Genomic DNA, 21,114 nt, shown 5'->3' with positions numbered 1-21,114 from the left:
GGAAGGAGAGAATGTTGAGAAAGAAAGAAAGTAAAGAGAAAGAGAAAAAATGAAACAAGGAAGGAAGGAAAGAAGGAATGAGGGAGAAAAAAGAAAGCAAAGGGAAGGAAGGAAAAATGAAAAAAGAAAGAAAAAGAAAAAATGAAACAAGGAAGGAAGGAAGGAGAGAGAAAAAATGGAAGGAAGGAAAATGAAAGAAAAAAAGAAAAAAAATGAAGGAAGGAGAGGGAGAAAAAAGCAAAGGGAAGGAAGGAAAGGAAAAAAAAAGGAAGAGAAAAAAGGAAAAAATGAAACAAGGAAGGAAGGAAGGAGAGAGAAAAATGGAAGGAAGGAAAATGAAAAAGAAAAAGAAAATGAAGGAGAGGGAGAAAAAAGAAAGCAAAGGGAAGGAAGGAAAGAGAAAAAAGGAAGAGAAAAAAGAAAGAAAAAAATAAAACAAGGAAGGAAGGAAGGAGAGGGAGAAAAAAAGCAAAGGGAAGGAAGGAAAGAAAAGAAAGAAAGAGAGAAAGAGAGAAAGAAAGAAAAAGAGATCCAAGCCTGCCTTCATTTACGCATCATGTCAATCTGTCTTTTTCCAAATGTGGCAACTTTTTAAGACAGGTGGACTTTAATTCCTGTGCTGGGGAATCCCGGGAGTTGAAGTCCACCCGTCTTAAGAGTTGCCACATTTTGGAAAAAAAAAAAAGCCAGGCCTTCCACCACACAGCCGCAACGTTGAGTTTTGGACCAGGCCCTCCTTCCAGGGGTGGGGGGGTGGAGAGAAACTCGCTGGGTAAACATTTTCCTTGGAAGCCTCCAGCCATTTCCCTGCTGGCGGCTTCCGGCATCTGCCAATCATCGTCCAGCCAAAGGAACCACAGGAATCGTTCAACACGCTGCCCAGGGCTGCCCTGAAAACAGCAACAGCTGCCTTGGCGCGAAGGGCTGGAATCTGGCGTGTACACACGCGTGGCCAGACGGTCTGGAAGCCTCTGGCTTTTGCAGACTGGGAAGGCTTCCTTTTTCACCAGTCCTCGAATTGCCACTGTAATTGTGCCAGGATGTATGGCCGCAAGAGTCCTGCTTGCCCCATGTAACTGCACCCAATTTTGCATGCTGTTTTTAGAGCATCCACGGTATAAAGTCATTAAACAAATCCTGCGGTCTCTGTTTATGGAGAATTCTCCGGTCATCCGGGTCAGGGTTGTCCCAAAAGTGCTTTTTTCCGGAGGCAACTGGACTTTCTGGTTTTTTTTTTCTTGAAGACGTTTCGCTTCTCATCCGAGAGGCTTCTTCAGGTTCTGACTGGATGGTGGGGAATGGGAGGATTTATACTCCTTGCAGAGAGCTGGCCATTTGCATTGTTTCCGAGAGTCGTTGAGGCCACCTGGAGGTTTATCTGCTGCAAGAAGTCTCCGCACCCATTTGCACCACTCGGGTGACCCTGAGGTGACCTCAAGGACCCTCTAAAACCGTGGTGGCAAACCTATGGCACACGTGCCACAGGTGGCACGCTGAGCCCTCTCTGTGGGTACGCATGCTGTTGCCACCAGTCCTAGGCCTTCAGCTGGGTTTTATAAAACTTTTCGCTTTAGGCCTCCGCCACCGCGTGCAAAAAAAAAAGGTTCAACCAATCAATTTCAGCTTCTCACGGGAAAAAAAAAGATCTTGCAAAGTTGGAATTGATTTTTTGAACTTTTTTAGTCCCACCCAGTCTGCCGTTACCACTGCAGCCACGCCCACCCAATGGGCCACGCCCACCCAATGGACCACACACCCGCAATGGGCCACGCCCACCCGGCACCCGACGATACATAAGTGGGTTTTGAGTTGCAGTTTGGGCACTCGGTCTTTAAAAGGTTCGCCATCACTGCTCTAAAAGGATGCAAACGACCAGCTCTCTGCAAGGAGTATAAATCCTCCCCTTCCCCACCATCCAGTCAGAACATGAAGAAGCCTCTCGGCTGAGAAGCGAAACATCTTCAAAGAAAAACAAGAAAGTCCAGTTGCCTCCCGAAAAGGCATCTTTGGGAAAATTCTGTGGTCACTAAGCAAACACCACAGGGGTTAATCAAACACTCTGGCCAACAAAGCCTTCTCTCTCTCTCTCTCTCTCTCTTTCTCTTCTCCCCTCCCTTCCTCTTCCTCTTCCTCTCCCTGCAGGCAGGCTCAGTCCATTGCATGAAGAAGCTCTGCAGGCCTGCCAGCTGTGCCCACCCAGTGCCCGGTCCATGTGCCTGCCCTCTGTGCCAGGGTGAGTGATTTCAAGAGATGCTGCTCTTTATCCGCAGGGCTATCCGTTTGTTCATTCACTCACTCACTCACTCACTCACTCACTCACTCATTCATTTACTTATCTATTGCTTTAAAAACCATAACACAAAAAGGAAACCACAAAAGGAACAAAGCACAATCCTGATCAACCTTTCAGAGCGGCTGGACTTCAACTCCCAGAATTCTCCAGCCTCCCAGCTTCTTAAAGGGCCAGACAGGATTTCTGTGCTCCGACTCTGAGTGGCCACCTTTCCCCTTTCCAGGCTGCAGATTCCAGGGTCAGGACTACGGAGATGGAGAGAGCGTTTCTTCCCAACACCAGCCCTGCGAGGCGTGCCAATGCCTGGTCAGTCGTGGGGGCAGGGAGCTGAGTTATTGTGACCGCAGAAGGGGGGAGTGCAAACCACAGTTAGTCCTCAAGTTACGACCGTAACGAAGCCCGGGTTGATCCATTTTGTGACCTTGGTAACTTACGACTGCAATTTTACGACTCAATTTTACCATTTTTTTTTCCCTGCAGCGGTGCTTAGGCAAATGCAACACCAATGTTGCAGTCATTAAGCGAATCCTGTGGTCGTTAAGCAAAACCACTGTCTCTAGGGCACCATTTCGCCATAAAATTATAAGTGCAGACAGTCACAACCACAATTCAGGTTCAGCAAAATATCTATTGAGTTTTGCCCCATTTTATCACTTTTCTCGCCACGGTTGTTAAGTGAATTGCTGCAGTTGTTAAGTGAGTGACACGGTCGTTAAGTGAAGCCGGCTTCTCCCATGGTTTTTGCTGGTCAGAAGGCCCCAAAGGGGGGTCACGTGACCACCACCACCCCCGGAACGCTGCGACCGTCCTAAATACGAGTCAGTGGCCGAGCGTCTGAATTTTTGATCACTTGACCTTGGGGAGGCTGCCGCGGTCGTTAAGTGTGAAAAACGGTCACAGGTCGCCTTTTTCGGTGCTGTCGTAACTTCAAACTAAGTTGTAAGTCAAGGATCGTCATAAAACGTGGTCAGGGGATCACAGGTTGCTGCAAAGGGCTGTAAATTCAGCGGGGTTGTCGAGTCCCCCCAAAGTACATTCACACAACCGCAGGGGAGCTGCAGGCGCAACCGGTGCAACTTTAGATCTGGGTCACAGGAGACCTTTGTCGGGAAGGTCGTTCCCCTGCCCAGTTTTCTAAAAATGTCCTTCTTTTGGTCGCCTGTATTTGGCGCTTCTGTCATTGGTGCACGGCTTGTGGGTTTAACGTTGTGCCAACTACAAAACTGGGTTTACTCCGAGCTTTGGGGTTTTGTGCAAGCTGTGCTGGGGACCAAGGGGGCAGGGGGTGCCTTTGGGGGTGCGGACCCCTCTTCGGGGAGACGTTTGGCAGTCGATGTTAATCCGACTCGTGTCCTTTTCTGCCCGCAGCGTGGCACGGTGAAGTGCTCACCCGCTCCTTGCCCGCCCGCGCCATGCCAGGAGCCCGTCACACCCCCTGGGCAGTGCTGCCCCCAATGCCCGGGCGCCTGCCGCTACCAGGGGCAGCTCTACAAGAGTGGGGAGGTCTTCACTTCGCCCCAGGACGCCTGCCACAAGTGCACGTGCCGGGTGAGTGAGCGGCAGACCGGCCCAGGGTATTCCTGGCACACCCCGCTCTGGCCCGCCTGGCAGGGGACACAAGCTGCAGGAGCCCAGCCTGAAAGGGCGGCATCACCCACTGGCAGGGCAAGCCAGTAGAATATGAAACGAGGGCAACCCCACCCCACCCCCCCGCTTCCAGCACTGATGATGTTCCCTAGTTGGATCATGAAACGTCTGCAAGGAAACCACCCAGCTCAGAGAGCACCAGGGACCCCACAGTTCTTCTCCTTCCTTCCTTCCTTCCTTCCTTCCTTCCTTCCTTCCTTCCTTCCTTCCTTCCTTCCTTCCTCTCCTTTCCACTTCCTTCTAACACTAATGTTGTTCCCTAGTTGGGTCATGAAACGTCTGCAGGAAAACCACCCGGCTCAGAGAGCACCAGGGACCCCACAGTTCTTCTCCTTCCTTCCTTCCTTCCTTCCTTCCTTCCTTCCTTCCTTCCTTCCTTCCTTCCTTCCTTCCTTCCTTCCTTCCTTCCTTCCTTCCTCTCCTTTCCACTTCCTTCTAACACTAATGTTGTTCCCTAGTTGGGTCATGAAACGTCTGCAGGAAAACCACCCAGCTCAGAGAGCACCAGGGACCCCCACAGTCCTTTTCTTCTTCCTCCTCCTCCTCCTCCTCCTCCTCCTCCTCCTCCTCCTCCTCCTCCTCCTCCTCCTCCTCCTCCTCCCCACAACCTCCGCCCTTTCTAGCACTGATGAGGCTCCCTAATCAGGTAATGAAACGTCTGCAGGAAAACCACCCGGCTCAGAGAGTAGCCCAAGGTGTTCCGGGGTTCCTGTGCCCCACCCCCACCCCCCACCCCGCAGTCATTGACCCTGGTGGGACACTGATCTGCTTCTTTTTCCGACTCCGGGTGCCAAGGGGGGTAGCGCTCCAGGCTGAGGTCGGATCTTACCGCCCCAAGAGGCATCCCTCACTTGGCGGAGGCAGCACACCCGCCTTGGCCCTCCCCCCCTCACCAGCTCTTCGCCCTCTCCCTCCCCAGGCAGGAACGGTGACATGCCAGCCCAAGCCTTGCCCACATCAGTGTGCCCACCCCGTGCCCACTGCCCGGACTGCCTGCTGCCCCTTGTGTGATGGCTGCCTTTACGAGGGTCAGGAATACGCCAACCGGGCGGTCTTCACGCCACCCTCCAATCCATGCCAGCGCTGCAGCTGCCTCGGGGGCAACATGATCTGCACCCCTGTGGCGTGCCCACCAGCCCTGTGTGCCCAGCCCAGCCAGAAACCTGGTGACTGCTGTCCGCGCTGCCCAAGTAAGGACAACTGGGGGTGGCAGGGATGCTAACTGCACATCAAACAGATTTTAGTGCTGACGCGCCGGTTAGGATTGGCTATAACCCAGGCTGGGTGGCAAAGTGATTGGGTACCCCATAATCTGGGAGCTTCACCCCAACTTTGCTCTTGCCCCTAGTGTGCCAGCACGGAGGCCAGGAGTATCTTGAAGGCACCCAGTGGCTCTCGGCTTTGGACCCTTGCCAGGAGTGCTCCTGTGGGGTAAGACCCTCACGTCGTCGTCCTGTGGACCCCACCTCACCCAAGGGAGGTCAAAAAAGTCAAGAGGGTGACCACGTCCGTGCCACTGTGCGGAGGACCCGAAAAAGTCAAGATCATTGTCACCATCGCAGTTCTATTCCAGCATTTCTCAAACAGGGCCACTTTAAGAGGGGTGGACTTCAACTCCCAGAATTCCCCAGCCAGTATGGATGCCTGAATTCTGGGAATCGAAGTCCACAAGTCTTGAAAGTTGCCAAGTTTGGAGAGCCCTGTTTTAAAGCAATATCTTTCAAGCAGGGGCAGTTTAAGAGGGTGGACTTCGACTCCCAGAATTCCCCAGCCAGCCATGGAATTCTGGGAATTGAAGTCCCACCTATCTTAAAGCATGCCGGCTAGGGAATTCTGGGAATTGAAGTCCACCCATCTTAAAGTGTCCCTGCTTGAGAAAAACAGCTCGATCTGTAAGGGGTCAATAGTTTTTGACTGACACCCCCCCCTGCATTGTGACTGAAGCTAAAAAGCGGGTGGGCAGCCGATAGTCTAGAGGGGAGGGGATGACCTGCTGCCAACCCCTCGGCCCTCGGTTAAAAGAGCAGTTGGGGTCAACCCTGGAAAGCAGACTTGAATGAAGACCCTGGGTGGGTGGGGGTGTAGCGCCCTCTTATCCATCTTTGTGTGCTCCCCCTGTGCAATGTGGGTGGGGGGCTGTGTGCTGGACTGGGAGGGGTGCAATCTTAGCTTGGTCAAGTCTTGGGACCAGGGCTGTCCTTTAGGTGGTGTCAAAAACATTAAGAGAGTGATTTGGAACCATCCTGGCTGCCATTTTGACTTTTTTGACCACCCGGGGCAGATCCCTCTTCTTGGGATTCTTCCTACGCACCCTTGTGATGGCAAGAGGCCCCTTATCCTTTTCTCTCTCTCTCTCTCTCTCTCTCTCTCTCTCTCTCTCTCTCTCCCCCAGCCTGGGGGCGAAGCCTCTTGCCACCCGGTGCCCTGTGAAGCTACGCTCTGCTCGCACCCGGCTCCGGGCCCCTGCTGCCCCCTGTGCCATGACTGCCTCTTCGAAGGGGAGCGCTATGCCCACGGGCAGGCTTTCCAGCCGGAGTCATGCCTGCAATGCCTCTGCCAGGTGAGTGCCCACCTGCGTCCCTGCAGGGGAAGGACGGGCTGCCCGGGGTGAACATCCGCATCGCAGGCAGAAATCTCAGCCTTCGGGCTGGATAGCCATTCGGAGGACTGTCAGACCTGCCTCAACTCGGGTCTCTAGGGAAGAGAGATTTTTTTAAAATCTCTTTTTTTAAAAAAATCCCATTTATATCCCGCCCTTCTCCGAAGACTCAGGGCGGCTTACAAGCTTAGCAATAGCCTTCATTCTATGTATATGCCTGCTTGTTAGGGCTTTCACACACACACCCCAAGCGGCATTATTACAAAGTCAGCTTAATTGCCCCCAACAATCTGGGTCCTCATTTTACCTACCTGGGAAGGACGGAAGGCTGAGTCAACCTGGAGCCTGGTGGGATGCGAACCTGCACTAATTGCAGGCAGCTGGTGTTACTTAAGGAGGCATCAGCCCACTGCTCCACCTCGGGTTGAAGGGCCCGCCCGGCTTTTTCACTCAAGTTAAACGGTTGCAGCAAAAGTCAAGCGAGATCTGAGTACAGGTAATCCTCTCCTCAAGACAGTTCATTTATTGACCGTTCAGCCTCTCCAAAGGAATGGAGACTGCAGGTAGTCCTCAACTTACAGCAGTTCATTTAGTGACCGATCACAGTTGCAACGGCAGGGGGGAAAAGAGACTTATGTCCGTTTTTCACACTTGCGACAGGGAACTGACTCATATTTATGACGGCCACAGTGTCCGGGGATCACATGATCGGCTTCTGTGACCTTCTGACAAACAAGGTCATCTGAAAGAGGGGATGGAACAGACCCCAAGATCAGTGGGGCAGAGGGGGGTACTGACCATCTCTCCCTCTTGAAGGACGGCAATGTCCACTGTGAGGTCATCGCCTGCCCTCCTGCCACGTGTGCCCACCCAGTGACGGAGCCTGGAATTTGCTGCCCACATTGCAAAGGTGACACCCTGTCGTCCCTGGAACATGGCCTTAGAAGGGGCCATCGCCTGCTTCTTTTCTCATGCCTGGCCATTTAGCATTTCCCCAAGATTTTGTTTCTAGTCCTCATTATTGTTTGAGACAAAAAGACCACCAGCCTGACCACTGCTGTACTGAGCAGAAAGCTGGTTAACATGAGGTAAGATGGGCAGGAAAGAGAGAAAGAGAAAGAGAAAAAGAAAGAAAGAAAGAGAAAGAAAGAAAGAAAGAAAGAAAGAAAGAAAGAAAGAAAGAAAGAGAAAGAAAGAAAGAAAGAAAGAAAGAAAGAAAGAAAGAAAGAAAGAAAGAAAGAAAGAAAGAAAGAAAGAAAGATTGAGAGAAATTGAAAAAGGGAAAGAGAAAGATAAAAAAGAAAGGAAAAGAAAGGAAGAAAGAAAGAAAATTGAAATTGAAAAAGGGGAAAAGAGAAAGATAGAAAAGAAAGGAAAAGAAAGAGAAAGAAAGGACATAAAGAAGTAGAAAAAAGAAAGAAATTGAGAGAAATTGAAAGGAAAGAAAAGAAAGAAAGAAAGAAAGAAAGAAAGAAAGAAAGAAAGAAAGAAAAGAGAAATTGTGAGAAATTGAAAAAGGGAAAAAGAAAGAAAAGAGGAAAATGAAGAGATGAAGTAGAAAAAAGAAAGAGAAATTGAGAGAAATTGAAAAAGGGAAAAAGAGAAAGAAAGAAAGGAAAGAAAGAAAGGAGATAAAGAAGTAGAAAAAAGAAAGAAATTGAAAAGGAAAAAAAGAAAAAGAAGGAAGGAAGGAAAGAAAGAAAGGAAGGAAGGAAGGAAGGAAGGAAAGAAGGAAGGAAGGAAGGAAGGAAGGAAAAAGAAAGAGGAAGGAAGGAAGGAAGGAAAGAAAGAAAGAAAGAAAGAAAGAAAGAAAGAAAGAAAGAAAGAAAGAAAGAAAGAAAGAGAGAGAGAAAGAGATGGCCCCAGTCTTGCCCAGAACAGAAGGGGCTGTTCCGCCCCAGCAGGCCTGACCCATCTCTGCCCCCCCCACCTTCTGCAGGTTGCATGCAGGAGGGCCAGGACCGCCCCGATGGAAGCAGCTGGTTTTCTCCCTCGGACCCCTGCCAGGCCTGCCTCTGTGCGGACGGTGTCGTCACTTGCACCCGGATCATCTGCGTGAACACCTGCCCCGCCCAGGTGGAAATGCCCGGGGAGTGCTGCCCGGTGTGTGCAGGTGAGGAGTGGGCCCAGTGGGATCTCTGGGGGGAGGGGTGCGTGGGCTAGGGTGGGGTCTTTCTCCCAAAGCTTTAGTGGTGGACTCCCTGATCTCTCTGAAGTGCTATAACAGACTATCAGAGTGGGAAGGGACCTTGGAGGTCTTCTAGTCCAACCCTCTGCTCCAGCTTGAGCAGGGGGTTGGACTAGAAGACCTCCAAGCTCCCTTCCCACTCTTGATACTCTGTTATTCTGTTATCTTTTGGCCCTGGGCCACCGGGCACCGAAACTGGAACCCCGAACCCTGTTTCTGTCAGCCCTTCAAGGTAGACCAAGCTAGGAACCCAAAGCCATGACTTCTATTACAGCTAGTCATTGACTTACAATCCTTCGTTTAGCGACCGTTCAAAGTTACAAAAGTGTAACTGAAAAAAGTGACTTACGACCATTTTTCAAAGTCACGACTGTTGCAGCATCTCCAGAGCCAAAATTCAGGCACTTGGCAACTGGCGTGCATTTATTTCCTGACAAAGAACAATTAGTCAGTGGAACAGTCTGCCACCAGAAGTTCTGGGTGCTCCAACCCTGGAGATTTTTAAGTAGAGACTGGACAGCCATTGGTTTGGAGTGCTGTGGGGTTTCCTGCCTGAGCAAGGGGTTGGACTAGACGACCTCCAAGGTCCCTTCCCACCCTGATTATTGTGAATAACATTATTGTGTTATTCAGTGTCCCGGGATCCCGGGATCCCCTTTTGTGACCTTCCCACCCAACTGGTGATAAATGAAATCAAGATTTGCTTAATGATGGCATATTCACTTAATAACTGCAGTGATTCGCTTAAGATGTTTTCTCTGATTACAATTCTACCCCGGACTCAAGTTTGTCAGAGCATGCACAGTCTTATTGTGCTGAGATAACCCAGGAGTAAACACAGTAAACAGTGGTCTATATTAAATGGTGGTTTATATTAACACTATCTACAACAGGGGTCTTCAAACCTGGCCCTTTTATGACTTTTGGACTTCAACTCCCAGAATTCCTCAGCCAGGCACGCTGAGGGTGTTGAAGTCCGCAAGTCATAAAAGGGCCAAGTTTGAAGACCCCTGATCTACAATATCATACACCAGGAACAATAGACAGCAGGATCCAACAAACCACAGTTACAGCAGGAAACAGAAGAGAGAGGAAACACAGCAGCAGGGCCTTCCTTTTACACAAGGCTCTTAAAGGGACACAGACCCTGCTGAGTCATCAGTACATCCTACATCTCACATTATACAAGCTGGTTAGCTTCTAAATCATGACAAAGTTTCTCTTATCTAACTGTTATCTGGGTTGAGTCTCTTCCTCTGTTGTTCCTTCTTCCTTCTTATAATTCTTCTTCTTCCTTTTCCCAGATTGCAGCTACGGGGGCCGTAAATACGGGCCAGGGGAGAGCTTCCAGCCTGGGGGAGACCCCTGTGAAGTCTGCACCTGTCAGGTAGGACCCCCCCCTCCTTCAGGAATTGAGGGAGGGGTTACTCTCATGCTGGCAGATTCCCATCCTCCATAGCTGTCCATCCTGTACTGGTGCGCACACACACACCCCTTACCAAAAGGCCATATCCAACAAGCAAAGGAAGACTAGATGGCCTCTAAGTCCCCAGGAGTTGGACAAACAGGCCATGCTCAGCTTTTTTCCAGGGGGGGCAGGGGGCATCCCTTGCCAGTCCACCAATGCTGGGGGGCCGGCTGCCGCACATCCCCCTGGCAACGGAATAAAAACAGCCTGGCTGGATCAGACCAGGGCAGGTCGTCCTCAACTTAACGACCACAATCTCTGTTCCTAAGTGAGATATTTGTTAAGTGAATTTTGCAGTTTGGCAGCCATGCTGAGTTACCGTAGCATTGAAAAAAATGACTTAGGATTGTTTTTCACACTTACGACCGTTGCAGCATTCCCCTGTGCTCATGTGATCACAATTCAGATGCTTGGCAACTGACTCCCATTTATGACGGTTTTCAGTGTCCTGGAGGGATCACAGGATCCCCTTTTGCGACCTTCTGACACGGGGGGAAGCCAGATTCCCTTAACGACCCCGTGACTAACTTAGCAACTGCAGCAGTTTGCTTAACGACTGCAGCCCGAAAGGTCGTAAAATGGGGCAAAACTCACTTAGCAACAGAAATTTGGGGCTTAGTTGATGTCCTAAGGCAACCTTGGCTCTTTTATGACTCATGGACTTCAACTCCCAGAATTCCTGAGCCAGCATGGGGGAACTATGGCCCCCTCATGACTCATGGACTTCAACTCCCAGAATTCCTGAGCCAGCATGGGGGAACTATGGCCCCCTCATGACTCGTGGACTTCAACTCCCAGAATTCCTGAGGCAGCATGGCTCAGCTTGGAAACCTCTCCCTTCCCCTCAGCATGGCTGGCTCAGGAATTCTGGGAGTTGAAGTCCACGAGTCATAAAAGAGCCAAGGTTGCCTACTCACACACACACACACACACACACCGACCCATGCATGCCCACGGCCATACATGCACACACACACACACACAGTCGTGACCACACACCCACACCCAGGCCCACATGCGCACAAATGCACACACACACACACACACACAGCACGCCTACACCTACACATTCACACGTACACCTACACCCACACCCACCCACACTCACACATGTCACGCCTATGCCCACACAAGCTCACCCACGCCCTCACGCCCACGCCCTCACGCCCCCACCAACTCCCACGCGGCCTCTGCTCCCCTTCCCAGCTTATGTCGGACGGCCATCCGCGCCTGCAGTGCCACCGCAGACAATGTGCCAGCCTTCTGGATTGCGCCCAGGGCCAGATTCAGGCGCCGGCACCTGGCGCCTGCTGCCCCACCTGTGCAGGTGAGTCTCCCCCACCCCACCCCAGGGGCGGGGCTGGGGGCTCAAGGGAGACCGCCCCTCCATCAAAGGGGGTGGGCGAAACGCGCCAAAATCTGGAAAGCAGCCCCCGCCTAGGGGTCTTGGACTCCAGTTCTCAGCAGCCTGGCCTGGCCTGGTTGTGCATGATGGGGAGTGTAGTCCGGCACATCCTCCGAAAGGCAGCGGGGCAGAGGGGGGGGTTGTCTGCGGGAGGCGAAGCTGGCAGGGCCGCGTAGGTCCCTTTTAGGCCTCCCCCCCCGCCCCCCACCCCCGAGGCAGTTGCAGGGTGACCAGGGCAGCCCCTGGACTGAAAGGGTCACGGTGGGGGGGTGGGGGGGTGGGGGGGGTCGTTTTGAAAAAGAAAGGCTTCCCAAAAGCTTCTCTTCCTCCCTCCCTTCCCTCCTATCCTCTTCCCGTTCCTTCTTTTCTCCCTTCTCCTTCTCCCCTTTCTCTTTCCTTCCTTCCTTCCCCTCCCCTTCTCCTTTCCTCCTTTTTTCTATCCTTCCTTCCCTTCTCTTTCCCCACCCCTCCTTCCTCCCTCCCTCCTTTTCCCTCCCCTTCCTTTCCTTTCCTCTCCCTTCTCCTTTTTCCCTTCTTCCCTTCCCTTCTCCCCTCCCCTCCCTTCTCCTCTCTTTATTTTTATTTTTCCTTCCTTCCTTCTTCCCTCCCTTCTTTTCTTTTTCTTTCTTTCTTTCCTCTTTCTCTTTTTCTTCCTTCCTTCCTTCATCTCCTTCTTTTGCTCTTTTTCTTTCTTCCTCTCCCTCCTTCCCTTTTTCCTCCCTTCCCCTTCCCCTTTCCTCTTTTTCCCTTTCCTGCTGCCTCTCCTTCCAAAGAAGCCCTCAGCAACTGCACCTCCGACCTGCTGGGCAACCAGGTCCAAGCCGCAGAGGACCCCTGCTTCACCTGTACGTGCCAGGTGAGGCTCCAGCCCGGACTGACCCCGGAGCAAAGGATGGGGGTTTCTTCAGGGGGCGGGAAGGGGGGGAGAGAAGCAGAGCCCCAGAGCCGAGGAGCCATTCCCCACCCTGCTCCTTCCAGCTAAGAAAATGCAGACTCCCCCATCCTGGGCACCGCCCCCCCCCCCCAGCCTTGCTCCTCTTCCAGTCTTCGTGACCACAGGTGGTGGTCATCTTCCTCTGGGCACCCAAAGAAGGTCCAGGGGTGTTCAGAAGTCCCCACTCTTGCCTTTGATGCTGCCTTGTGTCACGGAAAAACCCAACAAAAGAAAACAAGAGAGAGCAACACAAAGCAATAATTCCTACTTTAGGATTCCGAGGTTTATTTCATCAGAACAGAACAGAAAAAGAAGGAATGGAATGGAATGGAATAGAATAGAATAGAATAGAATAGAATAGAATAGAATAGAATAGAATAGAATAGAATAGAATAGAATAGAATAGAATAGAATAGAATAGAATAGAATAGAATAGAATAGAATAGAATATATAGGATAGGATAGGATAGGATAGGATAGGATAGGATAGGATAGGATAGGATAGAATAGAATAGAATAGAATAGAATAGAATAGAATAGAATAGAATAGAATAGAAAATATAGAATAGAATAGAATAGAATAGAATAGAATAGAATAGAATAGAATAGAATAGAATAGAATAGAAAATATAGAATAGAATAGAAAATAGAATAGAATAGAATAGAATAGAATAGAATAGAATAGAATAGAATAGAATAGAATAGAATAGAATAGAATAGAATAGAATAGAATAGAATAGAATAGAATATTGGAGAATAGAATAGAATAGAATAGAATAGAATAGAATAGAATAGAATAGAATAGAATAGAATAGAATAGAATAGAATAGAATAGAATAGAATAGAATAGAATAGAATATTGGAAAATAGAATAGAATAGAATAGGATAGGATAGGATAGGATAGGATAGGATAGGATAGGATAGGATAGGATAGGATAGGATAGGATAGGATAGGATAGAAAATATAGAATAGAATAGAATAGAATAGAATAGAATAGAATAGAATAGAATAGAATAGAATAGAATAGAATAGAATAGAATAGAATAGCTTTACTGTCATTGTGTAACTCACAACAAAATAAAGTGCTGTCCACAGTGCACACTACACACAAGTAAAAACCACAAATAAGAACGTACATTATATACACACACCCTTCACATTCTATTCACCATTGCGCTGCCCCTAATTTTACACTTCCACCTTGCACTCTGCAGTGGCATTTCATGTGGTTAAGCAAAGCACAGTTGCAGCTGGGGGTTACAAATGGCTCCTTTGGAGTGTAAAACTGAGCACAGCAGAGATGTGACTTCAATACTTCGTCCACGAGGCCCGGTTGAGCTCCCCTGGGCCTCAGCCTCACAGGGAAGGACTCCAGCCAATATTTTCGCTTCCACCCCTTTTTCCGTGCAGGATCTGACCTGGGTCTGTGTGCGCCGAAGATGCCCGTTGCTCAGCTGTCCCACCGCCGAACGCTTCACTCCCCCGGGGTCCTGCTGCCCCATCTGTGATGGTGACCCGTCTTTGCCCTTTATGCCCCCTCCCTGCCCTCTGGAGGTATCGCCTAGTGGTTAAGGTGCCAGGCTAGAAAGCGGGGGGTCGTGAGTTCTAGTCCCGCCTTAGGCAGAAAAGCCAGCTGGGTGACTTTGGCCCAATCCCTCTCTTTCAGTGCAACCGACCCCGCAGGGCTGTTGTTGTAAGGAAAATAGGAAGAGGAAGCGAGGTTGGTAGTGTCCCCTGCTGTGAGTTAGTTCTAAGTGTAATAAAGGTGGGGAAAGGAAAGAATGAAAAGAAAGAAGGAAGGAAGGAAGGAAGGAAGGAAGGAAGGAAGGAAGGAAGGAAGGAAGGAAGGAAGGAAGGAGACGGAGAAAAAAGAGAAAGAGGGAGGGAAAGAGAAAGAGAGAGAAGAGATAAGAAAAAAAGAAAAGAGAGGAGAGAGAAAAGAGTGAGAAAAAGAAGGAGGGAAGGAAGGAAGGAAGGAAAGAAAGAAAAGTGAATGAAAGAAAGGGAGGGAAAGAGAAAGAAAAGAAAAAAGGGAAAGAAAGAAGAGGAAGGGAGGGAAAGAAAGAGAAAAGAGAGTGAAAGGAAAAAAAGAGGGAGGGAGGCGGAGAATGAATGAAAGAAAAAATGAAAGGAGAAAGAGAAAGAAAGAAAAAGAAGAAAGAAAGAAAGAAAGAAAGAAAGAAGGAAGGAAGGAAGGAAGGAAGGAAGGAAGGAAGGGGGAGGGAGGGCAGCCATTTGTCCAGAATGATAGGGCTCCTGCTTGAAAAGGGGGTCAGACTAGAAGACCTCCAAGGTCCCTTCCAACTCTGTTCTTCTATGATTCGTTTTGCAGAATGCGTGACTGAGCCTGACGGCCGGCACGTGCCTGACGGGGAGACTTGGAAAGACAGCGTGGACAGCTGCGTGTCCTGTTCGTGCCACGTAAGAACCTTGCCCCCGCCCCTTTCAACCCAAACCCTGCACGGTCCCTTGGCTTACGACATTGATTGAGTCCAGAATTCCCATCCTGAGTCCTGCTGCTCCTCGAAGTGGATGATCAGGCCGGATTTTACATCATTTTTGCAGCGGATCGTTAAGTGAACGGGTAATGGTTGCAAAGCAAATCCCAAAGTCGTTAAGTGAACAGCACAGTCGTTAAATGGATCCATTGTCTACAAAGCATGTTTTTTGAAGTGTAAACTGGGTTTTCAGTGAAAAATGCTGTAGATTGGAATCACATGATCATGGCATGTCAGAGCATGCGCAGTCTTATTGCGATGAGATAACCCAGGAGTAAACACGGTAAACAGTGGTCTATATTAAATGGCGGTTTATCTTACACTATCTAAAATATCGTACACCAGAAACAATATACATACACCTGCTAATACAGCAGGATCCAACACACAGCAGTTACAGCAGAAAATGGAAGAGAGAGCACACATCTGCGGAGTCTTACCTTTTATACAAGGCTCTTAAAGAGACACAGACCCTGCTGAGTCATTCCCAACATTACATCGTACATCTTATATTATATCAGCTGGTCAGCTTTTAAATCATTACCTTGACATGGCACACTGCAAATGATCATAAATGCAGACCTGTTGCCATCAGAACTTTTTGAATCTGGGTCATAAGTAGTTCTAGGTAGCTGTGCTATAACTTTAAATGGTCACTAAGTAAGCAGTCATATGTCGAGGACTCCCTGTAATTACCAAGGATATTGGCAGTATTTCTCATTTCCACAAGTTTCTAGTCCATGTTGATAAAGGTCATCCTCGAAATACGACCACAATTTAGCCCAAAATTTCTGTTGCTAAGCGAGACAGTTGTTACCTGAATTTTACCCCATTTTGTGACCTTTCTTGTCGCAGTTGTTAAGCGAATCGCTGCTGTTTTTAAGTTAATAATTTGGTTGTTAAATGAATCCGGCTTCCCCATTGACTTTGCTTGTCAGAAGATCACAAAAGGGGATTATGTGACCCCAGGATGCCCCAACCGTTGTAAATATAAATCAGTTGCCAAGCATCCGAATTTTGACCATGGGAATGCTGCAGTGGTCGTAAGTCTGAAAAACTGTCATAGGTCAGGCCCGTTGTAACTTCAAACAGTCACTAAATGAACTTTTGTAAGTCAAGGACTGACCTGTTTTCCCATCCTCGTTTTTACCAAGAATAAGACTGAAGGTGAAAATTAATCCCTTGGGGAATGGCAAAAGAATGGTGAAGATTTGAACCCAGGGCCAGCCACCTTACCTGCAAGAACATATAGGCTTGGGCCATAGTTGTGGATTTCGTGTTTCTTTCATAGCTGGCATTTTTTTTATGGAGCTGCTTTGCCATCACTAACGCCACCCAGAGAGGTTTAAGCAGGGGGAAACTACATCCTGGGAAAAAAAATGCCACTTTGGACGGCAACACAGTTTTGAGGCCGGTGTCTCCGAGACACGCAACTTTGCGATCTAACCTCGGCTCCCTTATTTGGTGCGCAGCTGGGACACATCGAGTGCCACATCCAGGAGTGCCTGCCCTTGGTATGCCAGGACGGCCTGGTGGAGACGCAGGTGCCGGGCCAGTGCTGCGCCGAGTGCCAAGGTAAGAAAATAAAAAGACACTTAGCTAGAAAAGGGTTTGGCTGTTTTGCGCGTCCCTGTTGGCAAACACATTTTAGCGTTCCCTGATAGTTGTGTTCTGATCTCTAAGACCCTGTGCATCCTTTTGCCAAAACAATTTGAAAAACGCTGATTTTTTTCCCCTCAAGCTCAGCTAATGCATTTTCACCAAGTGGAACCCCTCCCGGGTGAGCTGGGGGTGGGAATCCAACCGCGGTGACTTTGGGGCAGAAACGAAGGGCACCTTCTCCCCCCTCCCTTGTCCATCTCTTTCCCCAGATCCCAGCCAGAACTGCTCCCACCTGAGCCAGGTGTTCCAGTCCAGCCAGCGCTGGCAGGTGGACGAATGTACCTCCTGCACCTGTGTCTCCAATCAGGTGCACTGCCGTCGTGAACGCTGCTCCCCGTCTGCCTGTGCTGCGGTGAGTTGAAGAGAGAGGACTCAGGGTGTGTGTGTGTGTGTGTGAGTGTGTGTGTGTGTGTGTGTGAAATAAAGCGTGTCCCCCACTGGGGTTCCCTCCAGTTCAAGGAGGGGTTGCCACAATCTCCAAGGAGGGCCCGCTTACCAGTAGTTCTCAACTTACAACCTCAACTTGCAAGCATTCATTTACTGACCATTCAGTGTTACAACAGCACTGGGAAAAAGGGACTTAGGACCGTTTTTCACACTTAACGACCCTCGCAGCATCCCCGTGGTCAGGTGATCAAACTACGGACGCTTGGCAACTGATTCGCGTTTATGACGGTTGCAGGGTCCCGGGGAGGGTGAGGGTCACGTGAGCCCCTTTTGCGAGCTTCTCCCAAGCAAAGTCAGTGGGGAAAACCAGGTTCACCTAACAAAACAACTGCAGTGATTCACTTAGCAACGGTGGCAAGGTAGGTCATCAAATGTGAGGCAAAACTCGCTTCACAACTGCCTCGCTCAGCAGCAGAAATTTCGGCTCGGTTGTGGTTGTAAGCCGAGGATTACCTGTACTGGTCCAATACCATTCCCCCTTGCTGGGGAGATCGGGTTATCTCTGGAGCAGGGAGAGTGGAAGAGATGGAACTCACATACTCCGGGCATTGCTCTTTACTGACAGGATGAGACTCCGGCCCTGATCCCTGGTGTGTGCTGCCCCCGCTGCGTCCCACATCCCGCCACCTGTGTGGCCTTTGGTGACCCCCACTACCGGACGTTCGACGGCAAAATGATCCACTTCCAGGGAGGCTGCATGTACGTCCTGTCCCAGGATTGCCATGGGGGGGACTTCAGGTGAGCCCCCCTCCTCTCCGTGCCCAGCTCTTCCAGTCTTCTCTGAAATTAGGGCCAGGGTAGGAATAAGTTTGTTCTTTCTGCCAGACATCACCCCTTCTAGGTAGGCCAGCCCATGAAGCCAGCACGACACGGGTTGCAACTATATTCTTGATTGGTCTCAGTCACAACAAGAGGGTTGAAGTTCCCGAATGATGGACTTCAGCACCGGCTTTAAAATTTGGAAGAAAAAAAACTTTGGTCCCAGTGACTAACTCAGATTGGATGCTGCAAAAATAAGCCAGCTTGTGGAGTACCGTGCCACAAGCCAGGATGAGGGTGAAAGTTCATTCTCCGAGCTTGTGGGTTGGTTTCCGAATGTTTCGCGACCTACAACCAGCCTACAAACCCCTCCGAATCCAAATCAACCCCCCAGCCAAGCAGAGACAGCATTGATCCTCAACCATCCCGCGCAATCCCCCACTCCCACCAGCAGTTCATTTCCCATTGACCCCGACCTGATGTAACCTCCCCATCACGAGACCCATCACAAGCCTCTCTCTGATGACTCACACCTGACCCCATCAGAAGACCCTCACTTGACACACCCACACCTGAAGCCCTTATCAACAGAAGAGCACCGACACTGACATCCCCTCAACTCCGCTGAAGATGCTACCTAGCCTGGTAACGAAACGTTCGGAAACCGACCCACAAGCTCGGGAGAACGAACCTCCACCCTCTTCCTACGGCCAAGCTACAGAAATTCGCCACTATTTCAAACAAGCTTGGATGCTTGTTACCATCTGGCTTGCAAGGAGGAGCAGTGGCAGCCTTTCCTGGACACGGTGCCCAAAATAACTCTCCGATTATTCCCCCACCCTATCATCCCCCACCCTGCCATCAGCATCCATGTGACCAATGAGGATCGTGGACGCCCGGGCGTGTCCTGGACTAAGGAGGTGACCGTGCTGATCGGGGACACCACGGTGCAGTTGCTGCAGGATGGAGTGGTCATGGTGAGGTGGACAAAAGGCTGGTGACTCCTTCTCCCCCCCCCCCCATAATTCAGAGGCTCAGGGCTGTTCAGCAAGAGGGTGGCAGGCGAGATCCAGCTCCTCACCCAGAGATGGTGATGCTTATCTCCCTCTGCAGGTGGATTCCCGGACCGTCACCCTCCCCTTCCTGAAGGAGCCTCACCTCTCTGTGGACCCAAAGGGCAGCACCTTGCTACTGAACACCAACATCGGCGTCAAGGTAGCAAGGGAGGAAGGTGCCCTCTGCCCCCACAAGCAACTCTTGGGAGTGGGGGTACCCAACGATCAGGGGTAGCAAGCTGGGGGCTGAGTCATTTGGGAAACTCAGCAAAAGGCATACAAGGACCCTACCAAGATGTTCCCATCTTGGTTGCTGGCATCTTCTGCTCACCAACACTACGGGGGCACCACGTTTTACTTTGGGTAAAATTGGGTATGTCTAGTTCAGGGGGTAAGCAACCTTGGCTCTTTAATGACTCGTGGACTTCAACTCCCAGAATTCCTGAGCCAGCATTGCTCAGCATGGAAACCTGTCCCTTTCCTCTCAGCGTGGCTGGCTCAGGAATTCTGGGAGTTGAAGCCCACGAGTCATCAAAGAGCCAAGGTTGCCTACGCCTGGTCTAGTTTAACGAAAAGAAGGCCTAGGGGCGACAGGATACCATTTTTCCAGTATTTAATGGGCTGCCAAAAAGAAAAAAATGGGGGTCAAGGTGTTTTCCAAAGCACCAAAAAGCAGGAGAAGGAGAAACGGATGGAAACTCGTCAAGGAGAGAAGCAAGCCAGAAGTGAGGAGAAATTTCCCCACAGTGGGAACAATCAACTAGTGGAGCCTTCAGAAGTTGTGGGGTGCTCCAACGCAGGAGGTGTTTAAGAAGAGATTGGACGGCAATTTGTCCGGAATGATACATGGTCTCCTGTTTAAGCAGGGGGTTGGACTAGAAGACCTCCACGGTCCCTTTCAACTTTGTATTCTGTTCTACTGCTTTACTCGGCTTCAGACTAGATCTGTCTGTGGGAGAGAGGAAGGCAGTAGGAATGGGAGGGGGGGTTGGAACAGTCCTTCTCAATTTGTGAGTGATCGCTTAGCGGCCATTTGAAGTCACAAGGGACCTATCTTGGGGCTACGTGTGACTCCGATTCAAAGTTACGACGGTCGTCCCTTCAGAGTCACGTGAGTGTACTTTGGGCACTCAACATTCAGGGCCGTTTGCCGCATCCCGCTGTCACGTGATGACGGATTTGCCAAAAGCCAGCCTTTATTCCGGTTTTCTGCAAACTGCCCAAAGCGAGCCACTGGTTCACTTAAGGGCCACGATGGCTGTTTTACGACCACTGGATTTGTTTAACCACCACGCAAGAGGTCATAAAATGACCATATTATGACTGTCATAAATTGCAGAGCACGATAGGCAGGCTCCATTATGACCGTAACTCAAGGACTACCTATAAGCATACTGATGTAGACTTGGAAGATTCTGTAGAGGCCATCTAGTCCACCCTCCTGGGTCTGATCCACCAGAATGTCATCTTCCTTTTGGAGACCTCACCCCATCATGTGGCAGCCTGTTCCACCGACGAACAGCTCAGGAATGTCTAGCCTGAAAGTCTTTTCTTGTAGGTGGTAGCTTTGCTCTCGCTCCGGGAGACAAGAGGGAGCAAATCCATTCCTTCGTGCCCCGGATACGGCACGTCGTTGGTCTTTTTGCTCACCTGCAGGTGCTCTGGAACGGCCGCTCGCACCTGGAAGTCAGCGTGCCCGGAACATACAAAGGGCGCCTGTGTGGACTTTGCGGCAACTTCAACAGCTTCCCCCAGGATGACCTGCAGATGCGGTCAGGACACCTGAGCGTGTCGGAGGCAGCTTTTGGGAACAGCTGGAAGGTAAGTCAGAATGGAGCGGGAGGAGGGAGGGAGGGAGAGGGAGGAGATAGGAAGGAGGAGGAAGAGGAAGGACGAGGGAGGGAGAGAAGAGGGAGAGCAGGAGAAAGGTAGAAAAATAGGCGAGAGGGAGGAAAGAAAGGAAGAGAAGGGAGGGAGGAAGGAAGGAAGAAGGAAGGAAGGAAGGAAGGAAGGAAGGAAGGAAGGAAGGAAGGAAGGAAGGCAAGGAAGGAAGGTGGAAGGAGGGAGGGAGAATGGATGGATGGAAGGAAGGAAGGAAGGAAGGAAGGAAGGAAGGAAGGAAGGAAGGAAGGGAAGGAAGGAAGGAAGGAAGGAAAG

At 50.2% G+C, this 21,114-nt stretch overlaps 1 protein-coding gene and 1 long non-coding RNA gene across 2 annotated transcripts in view; one reads left to right on the top strand and one right to left on the bottom strand.

The window, feature by feature from the left end:
- LOC310642465 overlaps positions 1 to 21,114 on the bottom strand; it is a 477,812-nt gene that overhangs the window by 178,518 nt on the left and 278,180 nt on the right. The gene's annotated exons all lie outside the window — the stretch shown is intronic.
- Positions 1 to 21,114, top strand: part of KCP (kielin cysteine rich BMP regulator) — a gene marked incomplete at both ends in the record, with an annotated part of 64,615 nt that overhangs the window by 42,950 nt on the left and 551 nt on the right. The window contains 19 exons of the mRNA XM_083366584.1: positions 2,143 to 2,233; positions 2,517 to 2,599; positions 3,662 to 3,841; positions 4,860 to 5,130; positions 5,289 to 5,368; positions 6,333 to 6,500; positions 7,356 to 7,517; positions 8,226 to 8,652; positions 10,032 to 10,114; positions 11,402 to 11,522; positions 12,374 to 12,456; positions 13,947 to 14,046; positions 14,869 to 14,957; positions 16,507 to 16,609; positions 16,906 to 17,048; positions 17,709 to 17,881; positions 18,768 to 18,879; positions 19,016 to 19,117; positions 20,614 to 20,793. Of these exons, the coding sequence (XP_083222710.1) occupies positions 2,143 to 2,233; positions 2,517 to 2,599; positions 3,662 to 3,841; positions 4,860 to 5,130; positions 5,289 to 5,368; positions 6,333 to 6,500; positions 7,356 to 7,517; positions 8,226 to 8,652; positions 10,032 to 10,114; positions 11,402 to 11,522; positions 12,374 to 12,456; positions 13,947 to 14,046; positions 14,869 to 14,957; positions 16,507 to 16,609; positions 16,906 to 17,048; positions 17,709 to 17,881; positions 18,768 to 18,879; positions 19,016 to 19,117; positions 20,614 to 20,793 (2,751 nt within the window). The remainder of the gene's footprint in view (positions 1 to 2,142; positions 2,234 to 2,516; positions 2,600 to 3,661; positions 3,842 to 4,859; positions 5,131 to 5,288; positions 5,369 to 6,332; positions 6,501 to 7,355; positions 7,518 to 8,225; positions 8,653 to 10,031; positions 10,115 to 11,401; positions 11,523 to 12,373; positions 12,457 to 13,946; positions 14,047 to 14,868; positions 14,958 to 16,506; positions 16,610 to 16,905; positions 17,049 to 17,708; positions 17,882 to 18,767; positions 18,880 to 19,015; positions 19,118 to 20,613; positions 20,794 to 21,114) is intronic.

Source organism: Vipera ursinii (genome assembly GCF_947247035.1).
Source record: "Vipera ursinii genome assembly, chromosome: 6".
Classification (NCBI taxonomy): domain Eukaryota; kingdom Metazoa; phylum Chordata; class Lepidosauria; order Squamata; family Viperidae; genus Vipera; species Vipera ursinii.
Note: the sequence above shows the minus strand (reverse complement) of the source record. Positions and strands in the feature narration are given on the sequence as shown.